Source organism: Myotis myotis, unplaced genomic scaffold (assembly GCF_014108235.1).
Source record: "Myotis myotis isolate mMyoMyo1 unplaced genomic scaffold, mMyoMyo1.p scaffold_m19_p_3, whole genome shotgun sequence".
Classification (NCBI taxonomy): Eukaryota; Metazoa; Chordata; class Mammalia; order Chiroptera; family Vespertilionidae; genus Myotis; species Myotis myotis.
In genome coordinates this window covers 155,464,410-155,490,538 of record NW_023416335.1, presented here as the reverse complement: position 1 = coordinate 155,490,538, position 26,129 = coordinate 155,464,410, and the positions used below count along the sequence as shown (strand labels likewise).

At 40.6% G+C, this 26,129-nt stretch overlaps 1 protein-coding gene across 1 annotated transcript; it reads right to left on the bottom strand.

The window, feature by feature from the left end:
* Positions 1–21,872: 21,872 nt before the first annotated feature.
* LOC118651581 (TBC1 domain family member 20-like) lies at positions 21,873–23,265 on the bottom strand. Its single transcript, XM_036300879.1, has one exon. The coding sequence runs from the start codon at positions 23,181–23,183 to the stop codon at positions 21,975–21,977; it is 1,209 nt and encodes a 402-aa protein (XP_036156772.1). The 5' UTR covers positions 23,184–23,265; the 3' UTR covers positions 21,873–21,974.
* Positions 23,266–26,129: the final 2,864 nt, after the last annotated feature.

The following is a 26,129-nucleotide window of genomic DNA, read 5'->3' as shown; positions in this document are numbered from 1 at the left end:
CAACCAAAAACCCAAAACATAAAGCAAACAAACAAAAAACACATGCACACACACACACACACACACACACACACACACAGAGCCCCTATTAGTATGGAAATCATGGTGGCTTCTACTGATTGTAATAGATGTATACATACCAAAGTCAGAGCATATGTATGTGACAAAGAAGAAAATCTATCCCTAAGCCACTGAAGAACAACAATAACAAAACTCAGGTGAAAGCCAGGGAGGAAGTGCAGATGCACGTGTGTATCCTGGCAGAGGAAATGCATGGAGAGTGTCCCTTGGGGGTGGGGTGGGGGTGGGGTGAGAAGCATAATTGCTATTGTCATGACACATAAAATAAAAGGGAGGCTGCCATCTCTTTGCCAAACCAAGCAATTACTGGTATGCAAGTAGCTTTGTCTCTATTTACAAACTGATGTGATAACATACACGCAGAATGAAGTTATCTATAATAATAAAAGGGCAATATGCTAATTAGACCGGATGTCCTTCCAGGACTCATTCCAGATGTCCTTCTGGAAGAAGCTGGGGCCGTAGGGAAGCAGCCTGTGTCCCAAGTCCTGGATGACTGCCCCGACTGGAGGAGGGAAGCCTGGGTCATGGGTGCCAGAGGGAAGCTGGTGCTGGCAGCCAGAGAAAGGGAGGCCTACTCTTGCACGAATTTTCGTGCATCAGGCCTCTAGTCTAAATATAATGAGTTAATTTCTATTTGAGTTATCGTAACAGAATTTCACTCTCCCCTTTAAAAATTGCAGTTTAAAATTTTAAAGCGTAAATTCATTCTAAATGTCTGTTGACTTTAAGACACAGAAAACTAGACAGAAAAAGGTAAAGGCTTGTGAGATATGCTAGTAGATTTCCTGAGAGAAACTGCCTTCACACTTTCAGCCACTCATGTGGTGACAATGTCAAGTTGAGATTGTCAGTGTTTGGGGAAGATCATTTTGCAAGTGCTGCTGCTCCAGTTCTTTAACTTGTCAAAACGGACTGATATGGTAGATAGACAGATTTTAGCATTTGGTTAAGTGTCTGTGAGACAGTGCCTCAGCATGATGGGCTGATATGATGTCAGCTTAAGAGCTTGAGTGTTCCCACTCTTTATTGTTTTTTTATCTTTGTGAAAATTTTTTATTTCTTCAAAAACCAAAGTGTCTTTTTTTTCTGTTTCTTCCCTCACCTTCATTACAGCATACAACTCTTAGCTTGCAGTTTACTTCAGGGACTTTGCTTCTAGCTTCAATGATATTTGGCCTGTGTATGTAAGTGTATTTTCCAGGGTGGAGGAGGGGGTGGAGAAGGAGTAGAAATATGTAGTTTATTCTGAAATGAGTTTTAAATTCCCAAGTGCTTTCAGATATGTGAGAAAATAAATAACTTACACACTAAATGACCTATTTAATCCACCTATATCTTTCCTCCGAATACATGAGGAAAGGGATTTGAACAGATAAAAGACTCATCCTGAATCTAATAGAGCAAGAAACTGTAGGGCATACAACCAACACCTGAATGATCCTGCTCTCCATGACTTATCTGGCTAAATAAAGTTTATTGCCCCCAGTCAGGCTATAAATATATTTTTTTTTTCCAAATCCTGGCATACTAGCAGTAAAACCCAACTCTCTATTTTATGCCATAGCCTCAAAGTCGCATGTGCTAGAGTCTCAGTTTCCTTTTAACACAATGACATAAGAGATGGTATTCTCTGAAAGTGACCAGTTGAGCAATGTTTGGCAATAAAAACCCTATGGAAGGTTACTTTTTTGTTTGAGAATTTTAGGACCGAGTAGATAGTGTGGTTGTTGTTTTTTTTTTTTTAATCATTAAAAATGATTAATAAGAAGGCAAGGTTGCAAGACTTTAGCCAACTCTTTCTCATACAAACAAAATTCTGCAAAATAAAAAAAGGTCTGGGATACTTTAGTTTATATTTCTCTGTTTGGGTTCATTTAGAACTGGTTTAATTGAAGGAGAAAGTTGTATGTCGTGATATAAAGAGACTGCAATCTTAGGACAGCTAGCATTCAATTCTAAATCAAGGACCCCATACGATTTGTGAGTGAGCTGTAAACCTTGCTAGTGCACCTCCTATCCCCAATTCCAATTCCTTATTATAATGCACACCCAAATCTCCTAAAAGTCTTTTCAAACGGAAATCCCTATTGTAAAGAGGAACCTGAAATAGCTCATATTTGTACAAATACCCTCTATTGTTTCAAACACACGGTTAAAGAAAGACATGACCCAGCTTGCCTTCATTCAGCTAACCTACGATTCAGTAGTTTAAAAAATATAACAAAACAAAAAAGATTCTTGCCTGAGTTTAATTGGGAACAAAAGAGTGGAGAAAGGGGGAATAATCAACCCTGGACAAAAAAAACAAGCGTAAAGAATTGGAAGGAAAACACTTCATTTTTCAACTTTAAGGTTAATTACAAATAAAAAAGTGCAGTTCCAATCAGGACTCTCTGATATCGCTGTGCAAAAGGCACAGGACTGGCAAAGTGACTAAAAATACAGGCAATGAGCATATTTGCTCCCCCGCCTCCTTGTTCTTCCCTTGCTCTTCATTTACTAACAATGGAAGATAAACTAGGTAGAGAAGCTATAACACCCTGGAGTGGTCAAAGTTCTGATCATCAAACCTCGCACAGATTGGGGTTATGGAAGGTTAAGCAGTAAAATGGGAGAAGATTAACTTGTCAGGATGAGGCTGTGAGGCTGGCTGGCGCAGGCTGTTAGGTCCCTCCGTGTGGCGGCAGCCACTGACTCAGAGGGTTCCCAGCGGGGAGCAGGTCATACCCCCCCCCACCCCCCCCACCCCCAAGGCGGGTCAAACTAGTTCTACTAAGTAATATCTCAAACTAGGAGTTGTCTGACAAAGTATGTGTAGGGAGATAAATTCCAGTCAAATGCATCCCAGAGACAAGTTTGGTTGTTTTTTTCCTGCTCTATTAACTGCAGAAGACCATGGGCATGTATTTAACTAGATAATGTGCAATACAGCACAAGGAAATACTTGCTGTGGAACAGTCATGGGAAAAGGAAGAAAATGATTTGTCTTTCTCTTTTTAAATACACAATATTGAATTCTTTCAGTGAAGATGGGAACTTATTATTTTCATGTTTGGTATTTAAAGGGACCTCTCTGAAGCACAAGGCATTTTAAGTAAAACCTATCAGATTGACAAAAATGCAAAAGTTTGACAACATAATATGTTTGGTAAGGTGGTGTGAATGAAGCAGTGTCACATATTGCTGGTGGGAAAGCAAGATTTTTTCATCACCTCTCCCTTCCTCTCTCTGAAATCAATAAAAAACATATTTAAGAAAAACAACAACAACAATTAATTTGATTATACATCCATATTGAGACATAACCCCCAAAATCTAATTTGGAAATTTGGGCATAAGAATGAGTTGCAATAATTTTATTGTTGGTTTTTATTCTGAGATTGATGCATTTGTGGAATAAAACATATAAATAATTATGATGGTATTTTGGGAATTAAGATTTTGGGCATTGGAAAAAGGAGAAAGAGATAGAAGATAAATGAAGTTAGTAAAAACGCTGTAGTTTTTAAAAAAATCTTTATTGTTGCCCTAGCTGGTTTGGCTCAATGGATAGAGCATTGGCCTGTGGACTGAAGGGTCCTAGGTTAGATTCTGCTCAAGGGCACATGCCCAGGTTGGGGGCTCAATCCCCAGTAGGGGGCATGCAGGAAGCAGGTGATCAATGATTCTCTCTCATCATTGATGTTTCTATCTCTCTCTATCACTCTCTCTTCCTCTCTGAAATCAATAAACATATATTTAAAACAAACATCTTAATTGTTGAGAGTATTACGGATGTTCCCCTTTTTCCCCATTGTCCCCCTCCACCCAGTTCCCACCCCATTCCAGGCCTTCACTACCCTATTGTCTGTGTCCATAGATAAAAATGCTATAGTTATGAATTTGAATTTGAAATACCAGAAGGAACTCATATTGTGTTTTATCTAAAATAACCAGAACTTTTTGATAAATGGCTACCATTCCATACCTGAAAATAAAGAGACTTTAAAAACTAGTGGCATTGTAGCAAAAGAAATGAGTCCATTTAAAGAAGTTCTCAGTTTACAAAGATGCATGAATTTATATACGAATAAAAACAAAACTGCAATGTATTAAATACACCAAATGTATTTACTTCCATAAATTCTAATAATAACAGAAATCATTGAGTTTGTATATCTAGATAATTCAGCCAATAAATGAAAAAAATATATATATATATAGAATTAGGCTATCATCAATACTGGATCTAGGCAAGGATTGTCAATAACTCTGATATCATGCATGAGACAATGTGATTTTATGAGCTTCCTGTGGAAGCATACACTGCCACCTGAAATATTCTTGCCAAAAAATTCAAACCTGAATTTGGCCATATGTAAATATAACTACCATTTTACAGAAAATATAGAGAACAAAGCAACATATTAATTAGGGGATACAATCAGCAAATTCCAGACTATAATAAATGCTGCAGGAAAAATGACCTGATCTTTCAAATAAGTGTATTTCTAGGGAATAAAGGGAGAGTTCAGGAGAGAGAGAACCAATTGCAGTAGATCTTATTTTAATCCAGATTAAACTAAATGAACAAAAATACACAAGACAATCAGGAAATTTGATGATTTAAAGCAATTATTAATAATCTAAGTGCAATAATGATATTGTGATTGTGTTTTTTAAAAAAGAAAGGTCTTATCTTTTAGAGATATGTATAGCTAAGATTTGATTCGTATTTATCTAGGGCACAGACATAGATGAAATAAGATTAGCCATGTGTTGGTAATGGTTGGAAACTAAGTGATGGGCGTTCTTTATATAATTCTCCTTTTGTACATGTTTGAACTTTTCCATGATGTAAAGTTTTTTGAAATGTGTTTGAAGTACTGAATGCTAAGCTTCGCCTCTCTTAGCTCTTGGGCAGTATCTTCTTTCCCCATATTGTGGTGCCCCCTATTGGTTATGAAAATTATTACCTGGATTTTCTACATGGAGTGAGGAAAATCTTTTTTTTTGTTTTCCAAGACAATAGGTTCATAAATTTTACATTTTTCCTATTTGCTAATTTGTAACCATAAAACTAAGTGAAGGTGAAAAATCTAGGCAAGAAAACAAAAACCAAAATAAAACCAGCAACAAGCAAAGGAAAACATTGCTTCAGAACTGAGCACGTCATCAGAGGCGGGACAGAGGGAAGAACGTGCTGCTGAGGTCGGTAAATCCTGTTCCTCCTCCAGGCCTTTCACTAATAAGGGAGTGGCCTTAGGTGCATGATGTCGTCTTGTGGCTTCGTTTTTCTTATCTGTGAGGTCAGCTGTCATGTGAAATGGTCTCCCCCGAATTTAATCCAGTCCCATCCTGCTCCGATTCGGTTCAGTTCTGCTCAATTCTATTTTCTTTTTTTTTTTCTTTTTTCATATTTACTTATTTAATTTCCCTGACAAATGAAAAATTAGTCCAGCTATAAAAATATAAGGCACACATTAAAGAAAAAAAAGTCAAAAAGTGAGGAGTTTCAATTCTATTTTCTTCTACAAACTATTTGTTTAAATATGCAAACTGCAACAAACAGATGCATCTATCTTGCCTAGAAAGGACATTTGCTGGCAGTAGGGAGGAGATTCTTTTTCTAAATAAAAACCTCACTTACTATGGCAACCATTAGGCTAAGAGATAATTCATTGTCTTTAAATATCCTCTCCCGTAATTACATTACGGGAAGTGATACATCAGCCTTTCAGTCCTTCTTTGGAAAAATATAAGAATTCAAAGGAAATTCACACTGACATTGCATAGGGTGGGGCAACAGTAGGTTATGGTTGTATGCGAACACAGAGTTTATTCTTGTACTATTAATTAATCATTGAATCATTTTTCATATGACAAGTGTAAACCTACTTTTGCTCCATCCTGTATTTCCTTTTCTTTAGTGTGATTGAAAAGTTCTAATCTAGCCCTGGCTGGTTTGGCTCAGTGGATGGAGCGTAGGCCTGCGGACTGAAGGGTCCCAGGTTCGGTTCTGGTCAGGGGCGTGTACCTGGGTTGCGGGCACATCCCCAGTGGGGGGTGTGCAGGAGGCAGCTGACCGATCTTTCTCTCTCATCGATGTTTCTAACTCTCTGTCCCTCTCCCTTCCTCTCTGAAGAAAAAAAAAAAAAATCAATAAAATATATATTAAAAAAAAAAAGAAAAACTCTAATGTATTCTCATGACAGCTAGGAAGTTTTCACAGGATGACTTTAAGTCTGAATCTTTCTGGTACAAATGTTTCCAACATTTGTGTGGAATAGTCTTCAGGAAGCATTCTCCTTCATTTAGTATACACATGCAGTGTGTATGTATCCTTGAGGGTGATATGTAACCTCCACTCCTGTTTCCATGTGACCAAATTCCAGGCAGTGGTTCTCAACCTTCTGGCCCTTTAAATACAGTTCCTTATGTTGTAACCCAACCATAAAATTATTTTCGTTGCTACTTCATAACTGTAATGTTGCTGCTGTTATGAATCATAATGTAAATATCTGATATGCAGGATGGTCTTAGGCGACCCCTGTGAAAGGGTCATTCGACCACCAAAGAGGCCGCAACCCACAGATTGAGAACCGCTGTATTAGAGTAACACTCTGGCCCCTGGTGCTCCTTATGGCCCTCACTCACTCCTCCAGAAAGACATGAGTCTCCTCCTTGGCTGGTGAGTTTACAAGAAGATGGACATGCTTAGCTGGCCCCTTCCTCATCGCTCTGGTCAACCCGCCTGACCACAGAGCTGGTGCTGACCTGCTCTCATTCTCTCTGTGGAGGACTGCAAAGGACCCACTCTGCTTGAGACTGGATTAATCTGTCGTTTGGTTTTTGTGGTGATGCGTCAGCAAGCTCATTTGTCCTCAGCTCTAAAATTATGTCGCATTTAGTAATCTCCTCAATCGTGTTTAACGTTTCCTCTCCATGCAGTGAAATAGATTTTGTAAATTTAATTTTATAGATGAGTAAACTAGGATCCTGAGACATGACCAGATCACATGACTAGCAAATGAGAGAGGGCAGTCCCAATCCTTTGGGGAGTCTTCAAGAGGGTTAATTAAACAGTATCATATCCCTTTCCCTGAGCCCAGTTATGAGGAATTTGAGAAATAAATCAGGAACTGCAGATAGAGGACAAGAATCAACCATGTTTATATTAAGAGTTAAGTTGGAACACATGTGCTTGCTAATACCAAATCCCAGAATTGGGCAGATTTTCCTGCTTAGGACTGGGACAGGCCTCCCACCCCACTCCACTTGGCTCCCTTTCGCCTTCCTTCCTTCTCCCTTTCTCTCCTTTCCCCCTTTCTTACCCCCACAGCAAGGAGAAAGCTGTGTCATTTTGATCTCTAATCTCAGAGAGGAGATGAACACACTAAGTTTAGTCTTGCCAATCAGATAAATTACTCAGCTTCCCTTGGGGGTGGAGTGAATGGAAGGTCAGAGAGCAGCTGTAGGATAACTCTAATAGTTCTCTAGCCACATGGCAGGAAACATCTGGATTGGGGACTAAGCATTTACCCCCAAACTCCCCAGATTAATTTTTCTCTTAACCTAATACATTCAACTAATAATACCATGCCTAGGCCTCAGAGAAGATGCCCAGGCTCCCAGGACAGTTTCACTCTTATCTTTATGACATTGTTCTCCAAATTATTATGCCTGCCCTTTTGGATTCTCCTGGGACTCTGGAGTCACTATAAAATTTGCCTCTAGAATGCTCTAAAATTGATTTAAGTCATTCAACTTTAAGGCCAGTCTTATTCCAAAGTTGGGGATTCTTTCTCTATTCTATTTCCATTTCCAACTAACGTCCAGCTTCACTTTCCCAGAGCATGTCAGAGGCACTTCAGTAAGATTTAATGACAGCAGAAAGATAGAAACCATAAAATTTCTCTAGCAAGGAGAGGCTAACGCCATAAAAATACTCTGAATCTGAACATAAGGACCTGCACTATTAGAAAAGTCCCAGGGCAAAACTGGAGTTCAAAGATTAAATCTCTTTTCAAGTTAAAGTCAAAATATATTAAAGTCCAAATGAATTAAAGTCTGATATCAAATTATTTCCCCCTGTGGAATTAAATGTTTGAATTTTAAAATGTCTAAGTGGTAATTAAGACTCAAACCATCCTCCCAAATTTATCATTCAGCTCCGTCTCAGCACAGGGGTGCCTGGGTAGAGTTGGTCTTTCAGCAGCTACCTTCTGCGATGCACTCGTAGGAAAGGTCCCTTTGATGCTGGGCGGCACCTGGGAGGCCTTGGGTGGCCTCAACCCAATCCAGGTCTTTGGCACAGAACAAGAAGGAATTCAAGAGTGTGACAGAAAGATTTAGCAAGCACAATAATTTATAAAAACAACAGCACACACTTGACAAGTGAGAGTGGGCAACCTTCCAGAACGAGACATGCTGATGGGGTCTGGATGGAATGTTTTTATTAAATGTGGTAAGTGGTCCGGATAGGGTGGTCCTCTCCTTCTGATGCTGGACAGCTCATCCTTGTCTCTCTTCTCCATATATTGATTTCTTTTCAGTCCTCCCAATTAGAGGAAAATGGGGAGGGGGAACCTGGGAAACAGGTGGTCAGTGAAGGCCGCATCTGTGATGTTCCCGCGAAGATGGAGCAGGGGAGGGATAGAGCTTGAGGCCTCTGTTCCCTATTCTAATTCTCTGGTCTCACCTTCATGTAGACTTTCTGAATTTGCAATGTCAAGTCTCTGATACACTTTAAAGAATCCAAAGGATTCATAAGAAATGAGCGATTATTACAGCATTGGCTCCACACCCACCAAACTTGGAAAACAAGCTGATCTCTGTCCCTAGAGATGTCATCCCATACAGAATTATGTTGCCAGAAGGCAGTGTCACCAAGACCATAGCAGAGACTCAGTGCCCATGGTAGAGAGATGCTGGTCTGTCCGTACCAGTTGTCTGCAATCCACTGCCTATACATTTAAACTCCTCTGAGATAAATATTACAGTGAGAGGCTAATTGAGGCACTATAATTTGCATACGTGAGGATAGGGAGGATTCTCCTGTGAATACTACTTTCTCAGAAAATTGACATAAGAGTCATTGCTGTCCTTACACGAGTTGAGAAATTTTCATTGTAGAGAGTCCCAAACATCAGGATTTAGGACAGTGGCTTTCTAGCCTCTTCGTAGTGCATTCAAAGCCTTGATTTCTGCTACTTCCAGTACTGAGTCTGGACTCTGTCAGGTGCCATAGCATCTTTGGTTGTAAGCAGGCATTAGCATTAGTTCCTGGGCCACAACTATTGCTGCTGTGCCCTTTTCTTTAGTCATATTTGGGCCCCCCAAAATTGTTTCCCTAAGAATATTTGTCATTTTGATTCTAACTCACCAGTCTAGAATCAAAATGAATTTGTAGACAAGCCTAATCTCAACATTTCCTTTTGCAACCCTGATGACAATTCAAAACACCCAGAAAACAATAATTTGAGAAGCCTTGCCAGGCCTGGCGCTAAAAATGTAAAGCCAGAACCTCATGGCTGCTCCCTGTAACACCCCAAGAACTCAGCTCTCATTGATTCTAAAGCAGCAAATATTGTGTCCAGCAATTCTTATAACACCCTCAAGTCCTTTCACCATGGCATGTTGCCTCAGCCACCACTTGGAAAAGCTGTGCCTGCTTTTCATGGTGAGCAGGGGCTGCCTGCAGCTTGCCGAGGGCCTCCCAGTGGGTCTCTGTTGCTAGAGCCCCAGCCTGCCAGTGATTTAACTGAGGCCAGATCTTCACCAAGGCCAACTCTTGTCTTGAGTCCTGTCTCTATAAAAACAAAAACAAACAAACAACCACTCACTTGTCTGTGGACAAAGCCATCATATCCTATTTAAATCCACCAAGGTCAAAATACAATGTCCCCCAACGTTTAGCATCTCCTCTTCATGTCCCAGCAGTTAAAGCCTAACCCCATATATATCTTAAAAGATTAAAAATGAAGGAAAAATGAAAGTTCCAAATGCCCAGCCTAAACAGTAAAGCCTGAGCCTAGCATCACATGTCTGGGCTCCCCACAAGTGCTTTAGTTTTCCGCTCACTCTTCTGCCTCAGTGCCCATCATTCCTGGCTCATGCTTGAAATTCTGTGAATCTGTGGGCAAGAGGGAGCAATACCTCCATTGTTCAAATTCAGAAGCAAAACAAAGCTATCAGAGGAAGTTAAAAAATATCAGCTTCTTTTTGGTAAACACCAGGTTGAAGTACACGGCTTACCCATATGAGCAGGTAAGCACCCTGTTAATTGCATCTCAGAATGAGAACTCACCATGTCGTTACAGATAGCACTGGGCTGGTGTGCCTCCTGCTACAGGTGTCAGAGTAACCGAGGAGAAAGAATGGAAGAGCTCAGCTAAAAATGCCCAATTTATTCTTTTTTTTTAAAAAAAATAATATTTTATTGATTTGAGAGAGGAAAAGAGAGAAACATGAATGATGAAAGAGAACCATCGATCAGCTGTCTCCTACACCGCCCCCCCCCCCAGCCCCCCGCTGGGGATTGAGCCTGCAACCCAGGCATGTGCTCTGACTGGGAATCAAACCGGGACCTCCCGGTTCATAGGTTGATGCTCAACCACTGAGCCACACTGGCTGGGCTGCCCAGGTTATTCTTTACAAATGTATCCATTGTGTAAGTCTTTCCCCCGCCCCAGGCAGGAGTGAGGAAGGGAATGGGGAGTTAATGCCATTGAGCTCTGTGCCAGAAGATGCACCTGAAGGAATAACTCCATGCTCCCTCCCTCCTCTACCCCTCTTAACAGATCCAAAAGCTTATGACTCCCCTTCTTTCTATTAGAGAGCACCTGCTTCCCTGATGGTAAGCTGTCTGTCTGTGCTGTTGTTCAGATGTTTATCTAATATAGATAGGCAGTTATCTTTAAACAGACTATTATCTCTACTTCCTTATCTCTGGTGTATATGTATGTAAATCCATCTGTAGGTCTGGCAAAACTTGCCCTGTCATAAGTCTTAGCTGACACCATTAAAGTGGTGGTAAAATTGGAAAAAAAATTAAACTGTTCTACAGCAAGTGCCTTCAGTTTAGCTCCAGGATGCCAAGGGATTAATGTAGCCCTCAGGGGCCAGCAACATTACCACACTCACCTTCCCACAGCCTCTGGAATTAGAATAGGAAACGAGTCCATGAGACACCATGCACGTGAAAGGCACTGCCATACAGTTAAGGTGCAGTGCATATTAATTCTCTCTCTCCTTTCCCAGAAGAGACATTCTTTTCTTTTCTTTTTTTAAAAAATATATTTTATTGATTTTTTACAGAGAGGAAGGGAGAAAGAGAGGAATAGAGAGTTAGAAACATCGATGAGAGAGAAACATCGATCAGCTGCCTCCTGCACACCTCCTACCGGGGTTGTGTCCGCAATCAAAGTACATGCCCTTGACCGGAATTGAACCTGAGACCCTTCAGTCCGCAGGCCGACGCTCTATCCACTGAGTCAAACTGGTCAGGGCAGGAAGAGACATTCTTAATACACTCAAGAATAGAAAAATGAATGGAACTTTATTCTTTATGCTGAAATGGCATTATTTATTTAAATGATTGATGACATTGGAGCATAGTGATTATAGTTGTATCTGGGAATAAGCCATTTTCAACCGTTTTTCTTCTCTATTTCTTAACAGAGGAAGAAATCACGAGAAACCCAACAGAATTGGACATGCAATCCTTATTTGACTATGCCTGTTGATTCTGATTTGGCCCCAGAAATTTTCTTCCTTATTGTGAAAGAAAAGGAGCATGCTGGAATTATTAGCACTGGGGAGTTGGAGGGCAAATAATGCTGATGGAATAAATAATACATCATTTATTAAAACTGTTCTTGAGGGTTTTATACCAAATCACTTTAGCCTCAAAGCATAATATTTAGCAAGCTCTAACAAGTTTCAGGGAGAGATATTACTTTGTAACTCAACAAGGATTCTTGATATACTGCCTAAATTAGACAGAATATTAAAAATTAATGGCAGGCCAGCATCCTACAATTATACTTTTATCTGGGGAACAGACTACCTGATGTGAATGATATTAGTACATTTTGGCTGTGCATCTTCTCTGCAGTTTCAGCTGACTGAGTTTGCCTTTTTCACACATGAGCATGAAGATAAAGAGACATACTGAAAGAGGTGTGGAATATAAGATGGTATTGAGGCAGGTTAATAAGGAACTAGGAAAAATTCCCTGGCAACAGGATGAGGAAACTGAAACAAATGGCAAAACACGTGGCCATAGGCTGAGCAACCAACAGCCAGCTAATAAATCACAAGACCCTACCTTCCCTAACCCAAGTTGCCCATGAGCAGATGGTTTAAATAACCTCAGTCAAGGAGGTAGATAACAAAATCTAGTGAGACCGCACTAATTGAAGATGGAGGTGAAGCTGACCAGAGAATGAACCTAAACTCCGTTAGAGGCTCATTTTAATACAGTGGTTCTCAACCTTGGCTGCACAATAGAATCACCTGGGAATCTTTTTAAAATCCTGATTTCTGGGCCTCATCCTCTGGAAATTCTGTTTCTTTGTTATGCGGTGGGGCCACAACATTAATAACAAAGAGACAGAATTTCCGGAGGATGAGGCCCAGAAATCTGGATTTTAAAAGATTCCCAGGTGCTTCTAATGTGGGGCCAAGGTTGAGAACCACTGTTTTAATACATCAACATGCTGGGGCTGACCAGCAGCCCCTGAAACATGGATGAACAGATTACTCAGACACAGTTTGACTGTGACAGAGAGGCCTAAGGGGCTTGCCTGGCTCTAGCAGCCAGAGCAGCCTTGATTGCCTACCTTGTTAGGCTTTATTGGAATTTTTATCTTTAGATACAATCAGTAGGGTGAGTAAACTTGGGAGGACACATGTGTTTACATTGTCCTCTAGGCAAGGGTATCCAGGGATTAAGCATAAGGATTCCAGTAAACACCCGGGGGTCTGCATGTGCACAGACTTGTTTGGAAAGGTCAAGGAGTAATTATGGGTGCCGCCTTTGACACTCCCCTAAGTCGGAATTCTGATAAACAGCAGGTGGCCTTCCACACACTAACCTTTTCTCAGAATGTCCTCCTTACAAACTTTCCAACCAAGTCTCTTGTGTTCCCCAACATCAACATACTTATCAACACACCCTGAGCTGCTGTGATCAGAAGCAGGAAGATCCATAAAGGTTACACGATGGCTGAGGGAGCTCTCCTGAGAAGTCTCCACCCCTTTCTCAGAAATCAAATTAATATTCTGTTGAGATATTTCCTGGGACCTGCCCTAAAAACCCTGCCTATAGAAAAATAGATAAACTTTCTCAGGACAGAGAATGTCAGTGCATGCTCTGATTTGAGCATGCCCATGCCTGTTTCTCAGGTGTGTATCTTTGCTTCCTCTGTTCTAAGCTCTAAGGGTTCCAGCAAGACTTGCATCCAGGGGAGCCGAGTGCAGCAGCAGCTCCTCCAGGCTTAACCCCTCATCCTGTCTCCAAGGGCCTTGCCTTTACATCACTGCCCAATCCCTGCTCCTCGTGCTAATGCCTATATTAGTATCTGCTTTTGAGGGAACCTGAATTGCAACAGGCTGTCAATACAAAATTATATTCAGAATCAAATTTTTTATACATACACACCTACACACTTAACACCTACTAATCTTTTACATCCACCTGTTGGCCTATGGGGAAGATCACAGATATAAAGCCCTCTCTTTTCCTATCTTCATACTATACCTGTGAGCAAGACCAGTGTTGTTACAAATGGTCAAATACAGAAATATTTTATTGGGCACAATCCCAGGGGCTAAATGCCAATAAATTTGACAAGTTAAAGTTTTAAAAGATACAAAACACCAAATCTGGCGGAAAAATAAATAGAAAACTGAATAGACCTGTTCTCACTAAGGATATTAAATTCCTAATTAAAATATCTCCACAAAGGTAATCTAGGTCTAGATAGCTTTCCTGGTAAATTCTACAAAATATTTGAAAACAAAACAATCCCAACCCTACTCAAATCCTTGAAAAAGTGGTATAGGAGAGAACATTTGCTAACATATTTTGTGAAACTAGCATTATACTGATAGTAGACTTATAAGGAAAGAAAACTACCAAAAAAATCATAGGTACAAAAAATATACTCTCAAAAAATATGGGTACAAAATATTTATTTAAATATTAAAGAATGAAACATATATATGTGTATAAATATACTTAGGTAATATATTTGCTTAATTAAAACAAATATATATTTTATGTATATATACATACATATTTCCAACTAGCAAATAATCTATGATGACTAAGTGTCTCTTATTGCAGGAGAGCAAAGCTATTTAACAATGGAAAATCAATGTTTTTACCATATTCAGAGAATAAAGAAGAAATATAGATGATATGTCAATAGATTCTAAAAAGGTGTATTTGATTATATTCAACCCCATTTATTATAAAAGTCTCAATAAAACCAAGTGTATACAAAACTGCTCAAACTAATTAAGGACATCAACAAAAGCTCAAGGACTAACATTATACTAAAAGTTAGTTGGGAATAAGGAAAGATACCTGCTCTTACCACTTTTATTGTTCTTGATATACTTCATAGTGCAGTATGGCAATAAAGAAAAATAAGGAATTGAAAGTTTGCTTTTTCACAATTTGGAAAGTTTGTCTTTTATTGTTTTGAATGTGTTTGTTATCTGGTTTTTCATCTAGGTGGTCAAATTATGCAGTATTTGGATCCTCTGTGCCAGTCTTTCTTTTTCACCATTTTTTCCCTCTGAGCATTTTTTTAAAATATATTTTATTGATTTTTTTTTACAGAGAGGAAGGTGAGAGGGATAGAGAGTTAGAAACATCGATGAGAGAGAAACATCGATAAGCTGCATCCTGCACACCCCGCCCGCGCCCCGCCCCCCGCCACTGGGAATGTGCCTGCAACCAAGGTACATGCCTTGACCTGAATCGAACCAGGGCCCCTTCAGTCCGCAGGCCGACGCTCTATCCACTGAGCCAAACCGGCTCGGGTCCCTCTGAGCATTTTTACTTCACTCTTTATCTTAGGTTTTATTTGTTGTTGTCAAGCCTTTCTTCAACTTCTCTTATTAAATTATAAAAGTCTTAGTTGAGTCTAGTACACCATGTAATTGAGCACTTGTCATTTAGTTTTTGTAAGATCATTTTGTCTTTTCCTTCCATTCCTTTCTGAGTTTGGCCAAACTCTATTTATATCTCTCTAGTTTTGTTTGTTTGTTTGTTTACCTATTTCTATTCTGAGTTCTGAATTTCTGATTTAGGTGTGTCGATAAATATCTGCAAATGCTTGTATAGGTATATTTAGTCCAGACTGGAGTGCTGCTGTGCAGTTTAATTTTCTTCTGCTTTGGCCTTGTTTATCTATGTTGGGGAATATTTTTTATCTGCTAGATTACTTTGATGTTAGTTTTTGTTTTAGAAGATTTCAATGCAAGTAGTTTGGATTTTTCCTTTTTATACTTAAATCTATATTAACAGTTTATGTGTTCAGGACTAAAGGATTTGGTGGACACATAGGAGTAGAGGTTTACTTTTTGGGAAATGGATTTTCATGTCTTTGGATTTTATTATTCTCTTTTGTTTTGGCAAAACTCTTAAATTCTCCCCTTACTTGCTTCCTTCCTTTATCACCAAATCTACAAAAGATGCCCTCCCAATCCTACTCACTTCATTCACCTCCAGAAGAAATTGCGCTTTGAATTTGCCTCTTCAATCTGCATACTTTTATCGGCTCCCAAGTCTCCCACAATGGCATGTTGTCCACTTTCAGCGGTTCTCAACCTTTGGGTCGCGACCCCTTTGGGGGTTGAATGACCCTTTCACAGGGGTCGCCTAAGACCATTGGAAAGCACATATATAATTACATATTGTTTTGTGATTACGACCCTTTGACAGGGGTCGCCTAAGACCATTGGAAAGCACATATATAATTACATATTGTTTTGTGATTAATCACTATGCTTTAATTATGTCCAATTTGTAACAATGAAATTGGGGGTCACCACAACATGAGGAACTGTATTAAAGGGTCGCGGCATTAGGAAGGTTGAGAACCACTGCTTTAGATTAAAGTCACTTGACAAGCTGCTGTTGCAAGAAGGATGCATTGATCCTCCCTTGTCTTCTTGAATGTGGAAAAGAAATCTTGCCTCTGAAAGGAGCCTCCTTGTTCCAGGGGAGAGACACTCTTATCTCTAGAGTTAAGGAATCTAGAACTGAAAACTTTACAAAAACAAACCTTCTTACCTCTTTACTAATTCACTACCCAAGTCCAAACCTTGCTTAGATTCCTTACTAATGTGTTTGTTTTTTTGTCCTGTCAAATCTTCATAAATCCATTGTTTCTTCATCTAGAAAGGATAAAAAGCTGGCTGGTTTATCATTTCTCTGAGCATGATGTCATGATTTGAGCATCATCTAAGATCTCCCCTGCACAAATATTCAATGGACTTTTCTCCTGTTAATCTGGTCTCCTTGTAAATGTTGTTGCTGGTCCAATCATGAGAACTCGGAGGTGGAATTCTCACCCTCCCCAACACTTTCAAGTACCTTTATTGTAGCCAATGTTCAGATCTACCAGGTCTGAGACCAGTTTTAGAACTTCTCATTATATCGGACCTTGTCATTCTGGATACAATTTTTTTCTGAGGCCCATTATCCACACAGGCTATAGAGTGAGGTCACAGTTAAGTCTGCTGAAATTTGGTGTTAATTTCTTTCCTTATATTTAGTTTGATGATTGTGGAACTCTCTGTGTTGAAGTTATACCAAAGAAAAGCAATTTTGTGTGGTTTTATTTGCTCTCCTTGTTTGCCTTTTGGATAGAAGATTTTAACCTAAGAAACTGACATTAGCCTAGGGCAACCCAAAAGTACATCCCACTCATAGCAAATAATTTTTATTACATTGGTGTGATTGTTATCTGGTTAAGATAATCATGTATGAAATAGTTGGAAAAGGCAAAATCTATAGAGACAGAAAGCAGATTTGTTGTTGCCAAGAGCCAAGGAGGTAGCGGTATCAGGACTTTCTACTGCTGGATATAGGGTTTCCTTTCTTGTAAAATAGACTTGATTTTTTTATTTTCTATTTATTTTTTAATATATTTTATTGATTTTTTACAGAGAGGAAGGGAGAGGAATAGAGAGTCAGAAATATCAATTAGAGAGAAACATTGATCAGCTGCCTCCTGCACACTCCCCACTAGGTATGTGCCGGCAACCAAGGTACATGCCCTTGACTGGAATCGAACCTGGGACCCTTGAGTCCACAGGCCGATACTCTATCCACTGAGCCAAACCGGTCAGGGCTAGACGTGATTTTTTTAAAGCACTAACAGCAAAATTGAGCATAAGATATAGAGGCTTCCCCCATACTACCCTCCCACCCCCACCCTGCTCCTGCCACACCCACACCCTGCTCTACTATCAAAGTCCTGCATCAGAAGGGTACATTTGTTACAAATGATGAATTTTCATTGACACATTATTATCACCCAAAGTGCATATTTTACATTAGAGTTAACTCGTAGTGTTCTATAGTCTACGGGTTGACAACCATTATAATTCCCTTTGAAACCTTAGAACACGCGTGCTTATTTTCAAATTATGTTTTGGTTGTGAAACTGTTTCCTTAATGATTACTAGATCACTTGGATCATGAGTTCAGTAGTATCATAACAGCATAGTTTCATTGCCCTAAATGTTCTTTGGGCTCTGCCTATTGGGTTTCTGTCTGGGATGAGGAAAATGTTGAAAATTAGATTTTTTTTTTGTTTTATTGCTTAAAGTATTACAAAAAGTATTACATATGTCTCTTTTCTACTGATGGTTGAACATCTGTGACTATATTTTAAAAAAAACATTGAATTGTACACCCTAATGGATCAACTGTGTGGAATGTGAGTTATAACTAAATAAACCTGTTCAATAATTTGTGAAGTTTCAATGTTTGGATGTTTTCTTTTTTTAGAATTCTGGGTCAGTATATACTCAAAGACTCCTGAATTTTTAAAATTATTAATATTAGAATATTTCTAACCTTTCCCTTCTTTCATCGAGTAAATGGGTCCTTGCTTTGCTTGAAATTTTGCCCCCGTCACCTCCTCCTCTGTGGGTTGTAAGGAAAATTCTTCCTCTTTTATCTCATGCAGGTTTAAAAAAGAAAAGAGAGTGCTATTAAAATAAGGCACGCATGTTCTAAGGTTTCACTGGGAATTTTTCAGATAATTTGAAGAAGCATTTATCTTCCTATAGGAAATGGATAGGAAAGAGCTATTAGTAAGCTTTGCTGTGATCTAAGCATCATTTTCATATTACTTGAGAAATTCAAACATAAATTTGCTTATTTTCAAATTATGTTTTGGTTGTGAAACTGCTTCCTTAATGATTACTGGACCATTTGGATCATGACTTCGATATATTTATAAATTGGAGGAACATAAGATTGGTGGCCTCAGCTGAATCCAAGAAAAACAAAACTCTAGACTTCAGCCATTTGTTTATTTTTGTCCATTTTCATCAGCCAATAGGAATTAGAGTGCTAAAAAAATAGAAGGTTGTGAAGGTGCAGCTGAGAGGTTATCAGTATATCATCAGAACAAAAGAGACATGGTAGAGACAGTGCTAATGTCAGGAGTGAAAACTGTGGGAACATCTGCTTTTCTGGCCTGGACATACCGGCCAGAGAACTGCACTCATACAAGGCTTTGTGTCACACTAAGATGAGAAATAAAAAAATTAAAACACCTCCTGGAAGTAGTAAATTGGGAATTACTTTTTATTCTAAAATCTACTAGTGTGCACCCTTTTTAGATGGCCACCAATGGTTAATGCTAAGTATAACTGCATGATGTTCAACAATTTTCTTAATCTCACCAAGCCTCAGGGTTTTTATTTGTAAATTTTGGATTATACTAGAAGCATCATGCAGTTAATATGATATTCAAATGGAATAATATGTCAAAAGTAGCTGGCACATAATAGTTGTTGAATAAATGCTAACTTCATTTGTTCCCCTCTCCTTTCCTCTTTCGGTAGATTTTCTACTACTCTCAAAAGAAGCCATACGTTTACATGTAGATCATAATTAATTTACATGTAGAAAGATAATGTTTACTCGATAAGCACATATAAACACACATTAACAGATACCCCATTTTATAGTGACACAGGCTGACTGCCTTACAAATGCTTGTTATAAAACATGACATTAATCCAGACTAGTTTTGATGCTGATGTAATTTGAAGTGATTCCACTCAAACTCTACCTAGGAAAAGCAACATATTCACTAATAGAAGTAATTGTGGGAAAACCCCTGTTGCTGATCTTACCTATATTAGCTTTTCTGTCCTTGGGAATATGATTAACAAAGAGAATAAGGAGCCAAAATAATTTGGAATTTAATTTCTTTTTTTTTTTTTTTTTTTTTTTTTAGTAACCACATATGGCTGTGTATTTCATACATGGCTCTGTACAAAGTATTTACAGATATTCTTTACAGAATAGTAAACCACCTGAAGGTAAAAAGATAATGGTTTCTTCTCATCGACAAGGTGAATCCTGATGTCAGCAAAGCTTATCACACAAATGAACTTGTTCCTTCTTAGGCCACAACTGAAGCAAATGCCACTTGCTTCCTGGGTTCCAAAAATCTGTGGCCGTGGGACCCTGATCGTGTGCACCTCCTTCCCTCTCCCCATCAATTCCTTCAGTATTACAGACAGGCCCGAGTGCTGTGGCAGGAGGTGCTGCTGCTGTCCATTTGTAACAAGAGGACAAACTTGCTGAGGGAGAAGACTGGGAGTATCTGTCACATCATCACCTCTGGATCCTGAATTTCCTTTGTCTTGATGTATTTTCCACTTTCTGGATTAATCCATCCACACCATACTCACCCGAGGTGGGACTCCTGCTATGGAGAATGACCCATCACTGAGCTTTCTTGGTTCTAAGGTGCTAAGCGTAACTTCGTCTAGACGCCTCTCCTAATGTCTCTGGGCGTGCCAGCTGCCTGGCACGCTGCATGCCCTCCGCTCTGCACACAGGGCACGGGAAGGAGGGGAGGGCTGAGCAGAGTGGCTAGAGTGCTTCTGGCATGCTCACAGTAAAACACTTGTCAAGACAGAACAGTGCTGGAGAGACCATGAGTACAAGTGCATGGCTGCTTCACACTCTACACCCCGATTCTCTAAAGCAAAAGGCACTTTTTTCCAAGCCGGAGCTTGTCTACAACAGCTGGCGTGGCTCACAGGAAAAGCTGTCCAGGGCTGCTCCCTCAGGCCACAGTGAGGAGAGGAGCGGCCTGTTCCGGCTCCTGCTGCCCTCAGGCTGCAGCCTGTCCCTTTCTGGGTGCTGAACGTCTCCACTGACATTTCCAACCGGGAAGGAGAGACCGCAGTGAGGGAGATAAGTCAAACCCCAAAACGAAGCCACGGTAGTGAGTCGGTGCCTGTTTGGACTGGACAGGTGATCTGAGGGAAACGGGAAAGGGAGACACCAGGAGGGCACTTTGGGAGTGTGGGCCAGTTTCCAAACAGCAGCTCATCCTTCCGATGGGAACTACTTTTTTCCAAGAAGGAACTATTATTTTTAAAGCGAGGCTGCTTTATATATTGGGTATTACATAATTCTAAAAATAGTAATAAAAGTATCTTTTTCAAAGCAACTTTGTGTGGCTTGTGGAAGAGAATAGGTGGGAAAAAAAAAAGGCAGACAAGTCAGGCTGGGTGGTTCAGTTGGTTGGAGCATCATCCCGTGCACCAAAGGGGTTACAGATTCGATTCCCGGTCAGGGCACACACCTAGGTTGCGGGTTTGATCCCCAGTCAAGGCGAGTGAGGGAGGCAACCTATCGATGTTTCTCTCACATTGATGTTTCACTCCTTCTCCATTCCTCTCTCCCTAGAGTCAAGGAGCATGTCCTCAGAGTGAGGACTAAAAATAAAAAAGCCCTGCCTTAGCTGGTCTGGCTCAGTAGACAGAGCATCAGCCTGCAGACCAGAGGGTCCCGGGCTCCATTCCAATCAAGGGCACGTACCTTGGTTGCAGGCTGCTCCCCAGCCCGGGCCCTGGTCAGGGCACATGCAGGAGGCAACCAAGCGATGTGTTTCTCTCACATTGGTATTTCTTTGTCTTTCCCTCTCTTCCTCTCTCTCTAAAAATCAATGGAAAAATATCCTCGGGTGAGGATTAAAAAAAAAAAAAAAAAAAAAGGTAGGCAAAACCAGTCTATGTCTGGGCCCTACAATTTAACATTCCTTCCTGTTTGTCTGAAAATACTGTGATTTCTAGACTGAAAAGCAGTAGGAGTTACCCAGTAACCTAGTTCCCATCTGTCTCTTTGATTTCTGACCAGCTAATAGAGCTGCTCTTAACAGGGGCCAATCTTATTCCTGGGCTACCTTCTCTGCCCCCTTGCCTTCATTCTACCGTCCGACTTCTTTGGCCAAAGCAGACAACAGGAGGAGCTGTGAGGCGGGCATTCAAAGGTCCAGCTTACTACTAGGCAGCAGCCAAAAGGTCCCAGAGACAAGGCCCAGCAGGTTCCAAAGGCAGCTGGGAGCTAAAACCCCCACTTCCTCCAACACAAGAGGAGGCAGTGAGAGCACTCCGAAGCCACTGTGAGGGAGGAGAGCTCTGTGCCCAGGCCCCAAGTGCCCAGTGTCACACAGGTTCTGCTACTGGCCTCTGAAGCAAAGGCAAACCATGGAGTGGCAGGGAAGGGTGGTAGGAATACAAAACCCTTGACAGAAACCCTTTTAATAAAGGACATCCTACCCCTCCCCATCCTTCCATGGAAGGGCGAGACCTTCACGTAATGCCAGAGGAAGAATCTTCTCTGGCATTTAGGGGAACAGCTGCAGCTGGAACTTAGGGGCCCACTTCAGGGCACTTTTCACCACAGCCAGAGCGGCTGCTCCAAGTGCCACCGTCAGTCCCATCACCGCCAGTTTCACAAGGCGGTTGGTCCTTGGTTTGGTCAGGACGTCTTTTGTCCGATTCTCAGTCCGCAGTCCCCGAAACCGCTGCCGCAGTACCATGTCAGGCCTCTGCTGGGTGGATGCCAGCTCAAAGTCTTTGAAGGTAGAGGCTGCCGTTTTGCTGGCTTCCTGTTGGGCAGCTGCTTCCCAAGCAAGTCTAGATGGGGGAAACTGAACAAAAAGGTCTCTGGCTCTACTGATCAGCATCTCATAGGGCAGGTCCTGAGGGATCTGGGACAACAGGTGGTGAACCGAGGCCATGTCACAGTCACAATCCAGGACTTCCTCTTCTCGATACAACACGATCACAGCTGCAAAGTAAATGGGCATCAGAGGGTGGCAGGCCAGGAAGAAGTCGTATAACCGCACCACGTGTCTGAAGTCAGACAGGACGTGCCCAAACCAGGTGATGAGCCAGCTGAGGGCAAAGATGGTCCCAACCTCAGCACTCTGCATGAAGTCATGGAGTTCTGGATTCACCTGGTCAATGATGGGCATTAGATAGTTTAATATATGTTTGGTGTTGTCCATTGTTGGATCCATGAAATCCCTGAGGTGGTGGGTAGATACTTTTTCTACCAGGGATGTTGCCAGACTCTCTCCTACCACCAGCAGAAATGTGACCACAATGTCATGGTAGCCCTGGTAGTAATGCAGCTGAGGGTTGCGCTCCAAGACGAGAAGGATGATGTCGATCAGTTCTTCCTGGAGCCCTTCTCTCTGTTCTTTTGGCATGCCAGGAGGAAACCGCCGTAAGGACCGCCTGACATCCAGCAGCACTTGTTGGTAGTCCTTGCTCATCTGTCGTAGGTTTTTCCCTGATACAGGAGGTGGGTCATTGATGTTGACATTGAGGAGCTTGGGCCACACTTTTCGTCTCATCTCATCAGTTAGGAGCCCTCCCTCGCTAATAGCCATGCGTCTAAGGGCAGCCACATCAGTGGGATCACTGTTCAGAGCCTGGTATATCTTTGCCACTTTCTTTTTCCTTTTGGCGTTAAAGCCTGCCGTCTCCGCGCCGTCGTCCCAGTGACTGGAGGTGGGGACGTCGCCCTGCGCAGTTGGGGAGGCCATGTCCCGGGGGCCCGGGCATGGGCCCGAGCCCCGGCTGGTGGCGGAGCCGAGAGAAAACGCGCCCGCACTTCCCGGCAGGCCCGGCTCGGTCTGGAATTTAATTTCTTGATTAGTTTAGATTTCAGTTCTTAGGATTTTACTTTTATTCAAGTCATTTCCCAGATTACTATTTTATATGGCCTAATAAGGAACATTCTGATATAGGAAAGCAGATAGAAATATTTCCAACACATATTCTATTAATTCATCTGAAAATAAAATTTAATTTTATTATAACACCTATTGCATTTTGATATTTACTTGTATATCTTGAGGTCTAGGCCAATTCCAAGAGGAAGTTATATCTTTAAATTGCTCAGTGCTCTTTCTCCAATGTCTAGAGTAGAACCATGCCTGGCACACGTGGGGGCATATATGGACCACAGTTGTTTAATATGGCATGGATCAAGCCAAGGTTGCTCAATATGATTGTTTGGAAGAACCCAACTTCTCCTATTTTACAGCTATGTGATCTTGGTCAGGTTACCCAACCTCTATGTGCCTCTATTTTCTCATTTGAAAAATGGACAGAATAGTATCCTCCTAAATGGTAGGATAGTACCTGGTACTAATAAATGCTTACTTTGGGCTTGCTAAATATAATAAGAAAAACAAGCAATTACAATTAACTATGGGTAATCGAAGGTGTATCTAGTCTGTGGTAGGCAGAATTCTAAGAATGACCTTCGATGATCCTAATCCTTATATAATCTCCTCCTTCTAAGTACAAATGGAGCCTGTGAATATGATGAGATATCAGTCTTCTGTGGTTATGTTATGGTAAAAGAAATTGTACCTTCAATTAAGGCAGTGGTTCTCAACCTTCCTAATACCACGACCCTTTAATACAGTTCCTCATGTTGTGGTGACCCCCAATTTCATTGTTACAAATTGAACATAATTAAAGCATAGTGATTAATCACAAAACAATATGTAATTATATATGTGTTTTCCAATGGTCTTAGGCGACCCTGTGAAAGGGTCGTTCAACCCCCAAAGGGTTCGCGACCCACAGGTTGAGAACCGCTGAATTAAAGTTTCTAATCAGCTGCTTTTGGGTTAATTTAAAAGGGAGAGTATCAGTAGGCTCAATCTAATTACACAGGCTCTTTAAAAACAGGGTTTTCTTTGGTGGTAGCAATAGAGGAAGTCAGAGAGAGTGGAACATAGGAAGGATTCAATGTACCATTGCTGATTCAAAGATGGAGAAGGCCACGAGGTGGGAGGCCCCTGGCAGGTGAGAGTGGCCCCAGGCTGCCAGCCAGCAAGGAAATGGGGATTTCAGTTTCAAAAGCACAAAAACCGAATTCTGCCAATAACCTGAATGAACTTGGAAGCTGATTCTACTCAGGAGCCTCCAGGGAAGAGCTCAACCTGGTTGGCCAAAACCTTGACTCAGCCTTGTGAATCCGTAAACTGAGAGTGCAGTCAAGCCTGCTGAGATTTCTGCCCCACAGACTGTGAGACAGTAAATGGATATCATTTTAAGTTACTAAGTTTGTGACAATTGGTTGTGTATCAATAGAAAAAGAAATAACACAGGGTCCTGTGGAAGAATATGTGACTCATCCAACTTAGTCTCTCTAGAAAGATCCTAAAGGCTTCCTAGAGGCAATAATGTGAAGCTGAGACCTGAAATGATGAGTACGCCTAGAAAGGAAAAGGCAGTGGGAAAAGGAGCTCAGGTTGATAATATACAGAGGACTTAAGGTGAGAAAAATAAATACTCTTGGAATGGAAATAATATCACACGACTGTCAGGGTGAGAAGAGTGACAGATGAGCATGCATGATTTGCAGTATCTAACAAACCAGGCCAGAATGGGTCTTTTAAGCCAAATTATGGCATTGACATAACATCATTTTTAATATGTAACAATTAAATACACACACACACACACACACACACATCTTTAGGAAGCTATGTGGTTAGAACGGTGTGGTTAGAATTTCCTCACCTTCTTTCCCTGCTGAGAATATCCTATTCATATTTCAAGTGCATCCTTTTTCTGTAAAGCTTTCTGTTATCCCCAACATTAACTTAAGGACCTCTTCCTCTGTTCTTCCACACTCTGACGTCTCACATTCACTGAGTCTGGATGTTTCAGGGCGGTTCTAAACACTTTACAGATACTAACTCAGGTATTCATTCTCTACCCCATGAAATAGGCATGCATACTTATCCCCATTTCACCTAAAAGTATTTATTGAATGCTATTCCACAGCTTATCCAGGGCTAATTTTAGGAAGGTTTTGATGCGGCAATCTGAAAGAAATCATTCTGAAAGTTAGTATATGTCCCTGCTACATACATAAATTTGATTTTAAAGGTAAAGATTAATCTTTTTAATTTTAACCATGGTATTGAATACATATGACTTTTAGCTAAACACTCCTTAAATGAGCTACACCTTTCCATCTGTCTTCTAAAACAGAAGACACATTAGCTTATTATTTTAGAATTTTATTTATTTCCACACTTTCCCTGAAGTTCTTTTGTGTGTGTTTTTTTCTACCCTAAGAATATTGAAGAGTTCTGCTAAGTATTATAGGCAGTTCTAATCAAGGCTTCATTGTGCACATTATATACTAGGAAAAATCCACACCTGATTATGCCAAAGCAAGTTGAGGGATGTTTTTCATTTCACTCTGATGTGGCATTTTTATTAGCCCCTGATTGCTTACTTTGCCTTAGACATTTCCTATGTCAATTAAACTGATGATGGCTCCCCCACTTAAATTCTTCCTGTCTAAAGAGTTAAATAAATGGGAGAATGCCTTAGAGTATTTTTCAAAACTTTTAACTGCAATGTGCATATGTCATTTAATTTCTCCATATAAGCACTGAAATTCCAGAGAGATAAACATCTGGAGTTTAATTTATAAATTCCTAATTGACAATTGAAAA

Bases quoted from the DNA above. Each gene is read 5' to 3' on its own strand.
- LOC118651581 (XM_036300879.1), bottom strand. From the start codon at position 23,183: ATGGCCTCCCCAACTGCGCAGGGCGACGTCCCCACCTCCAGTCACTGG.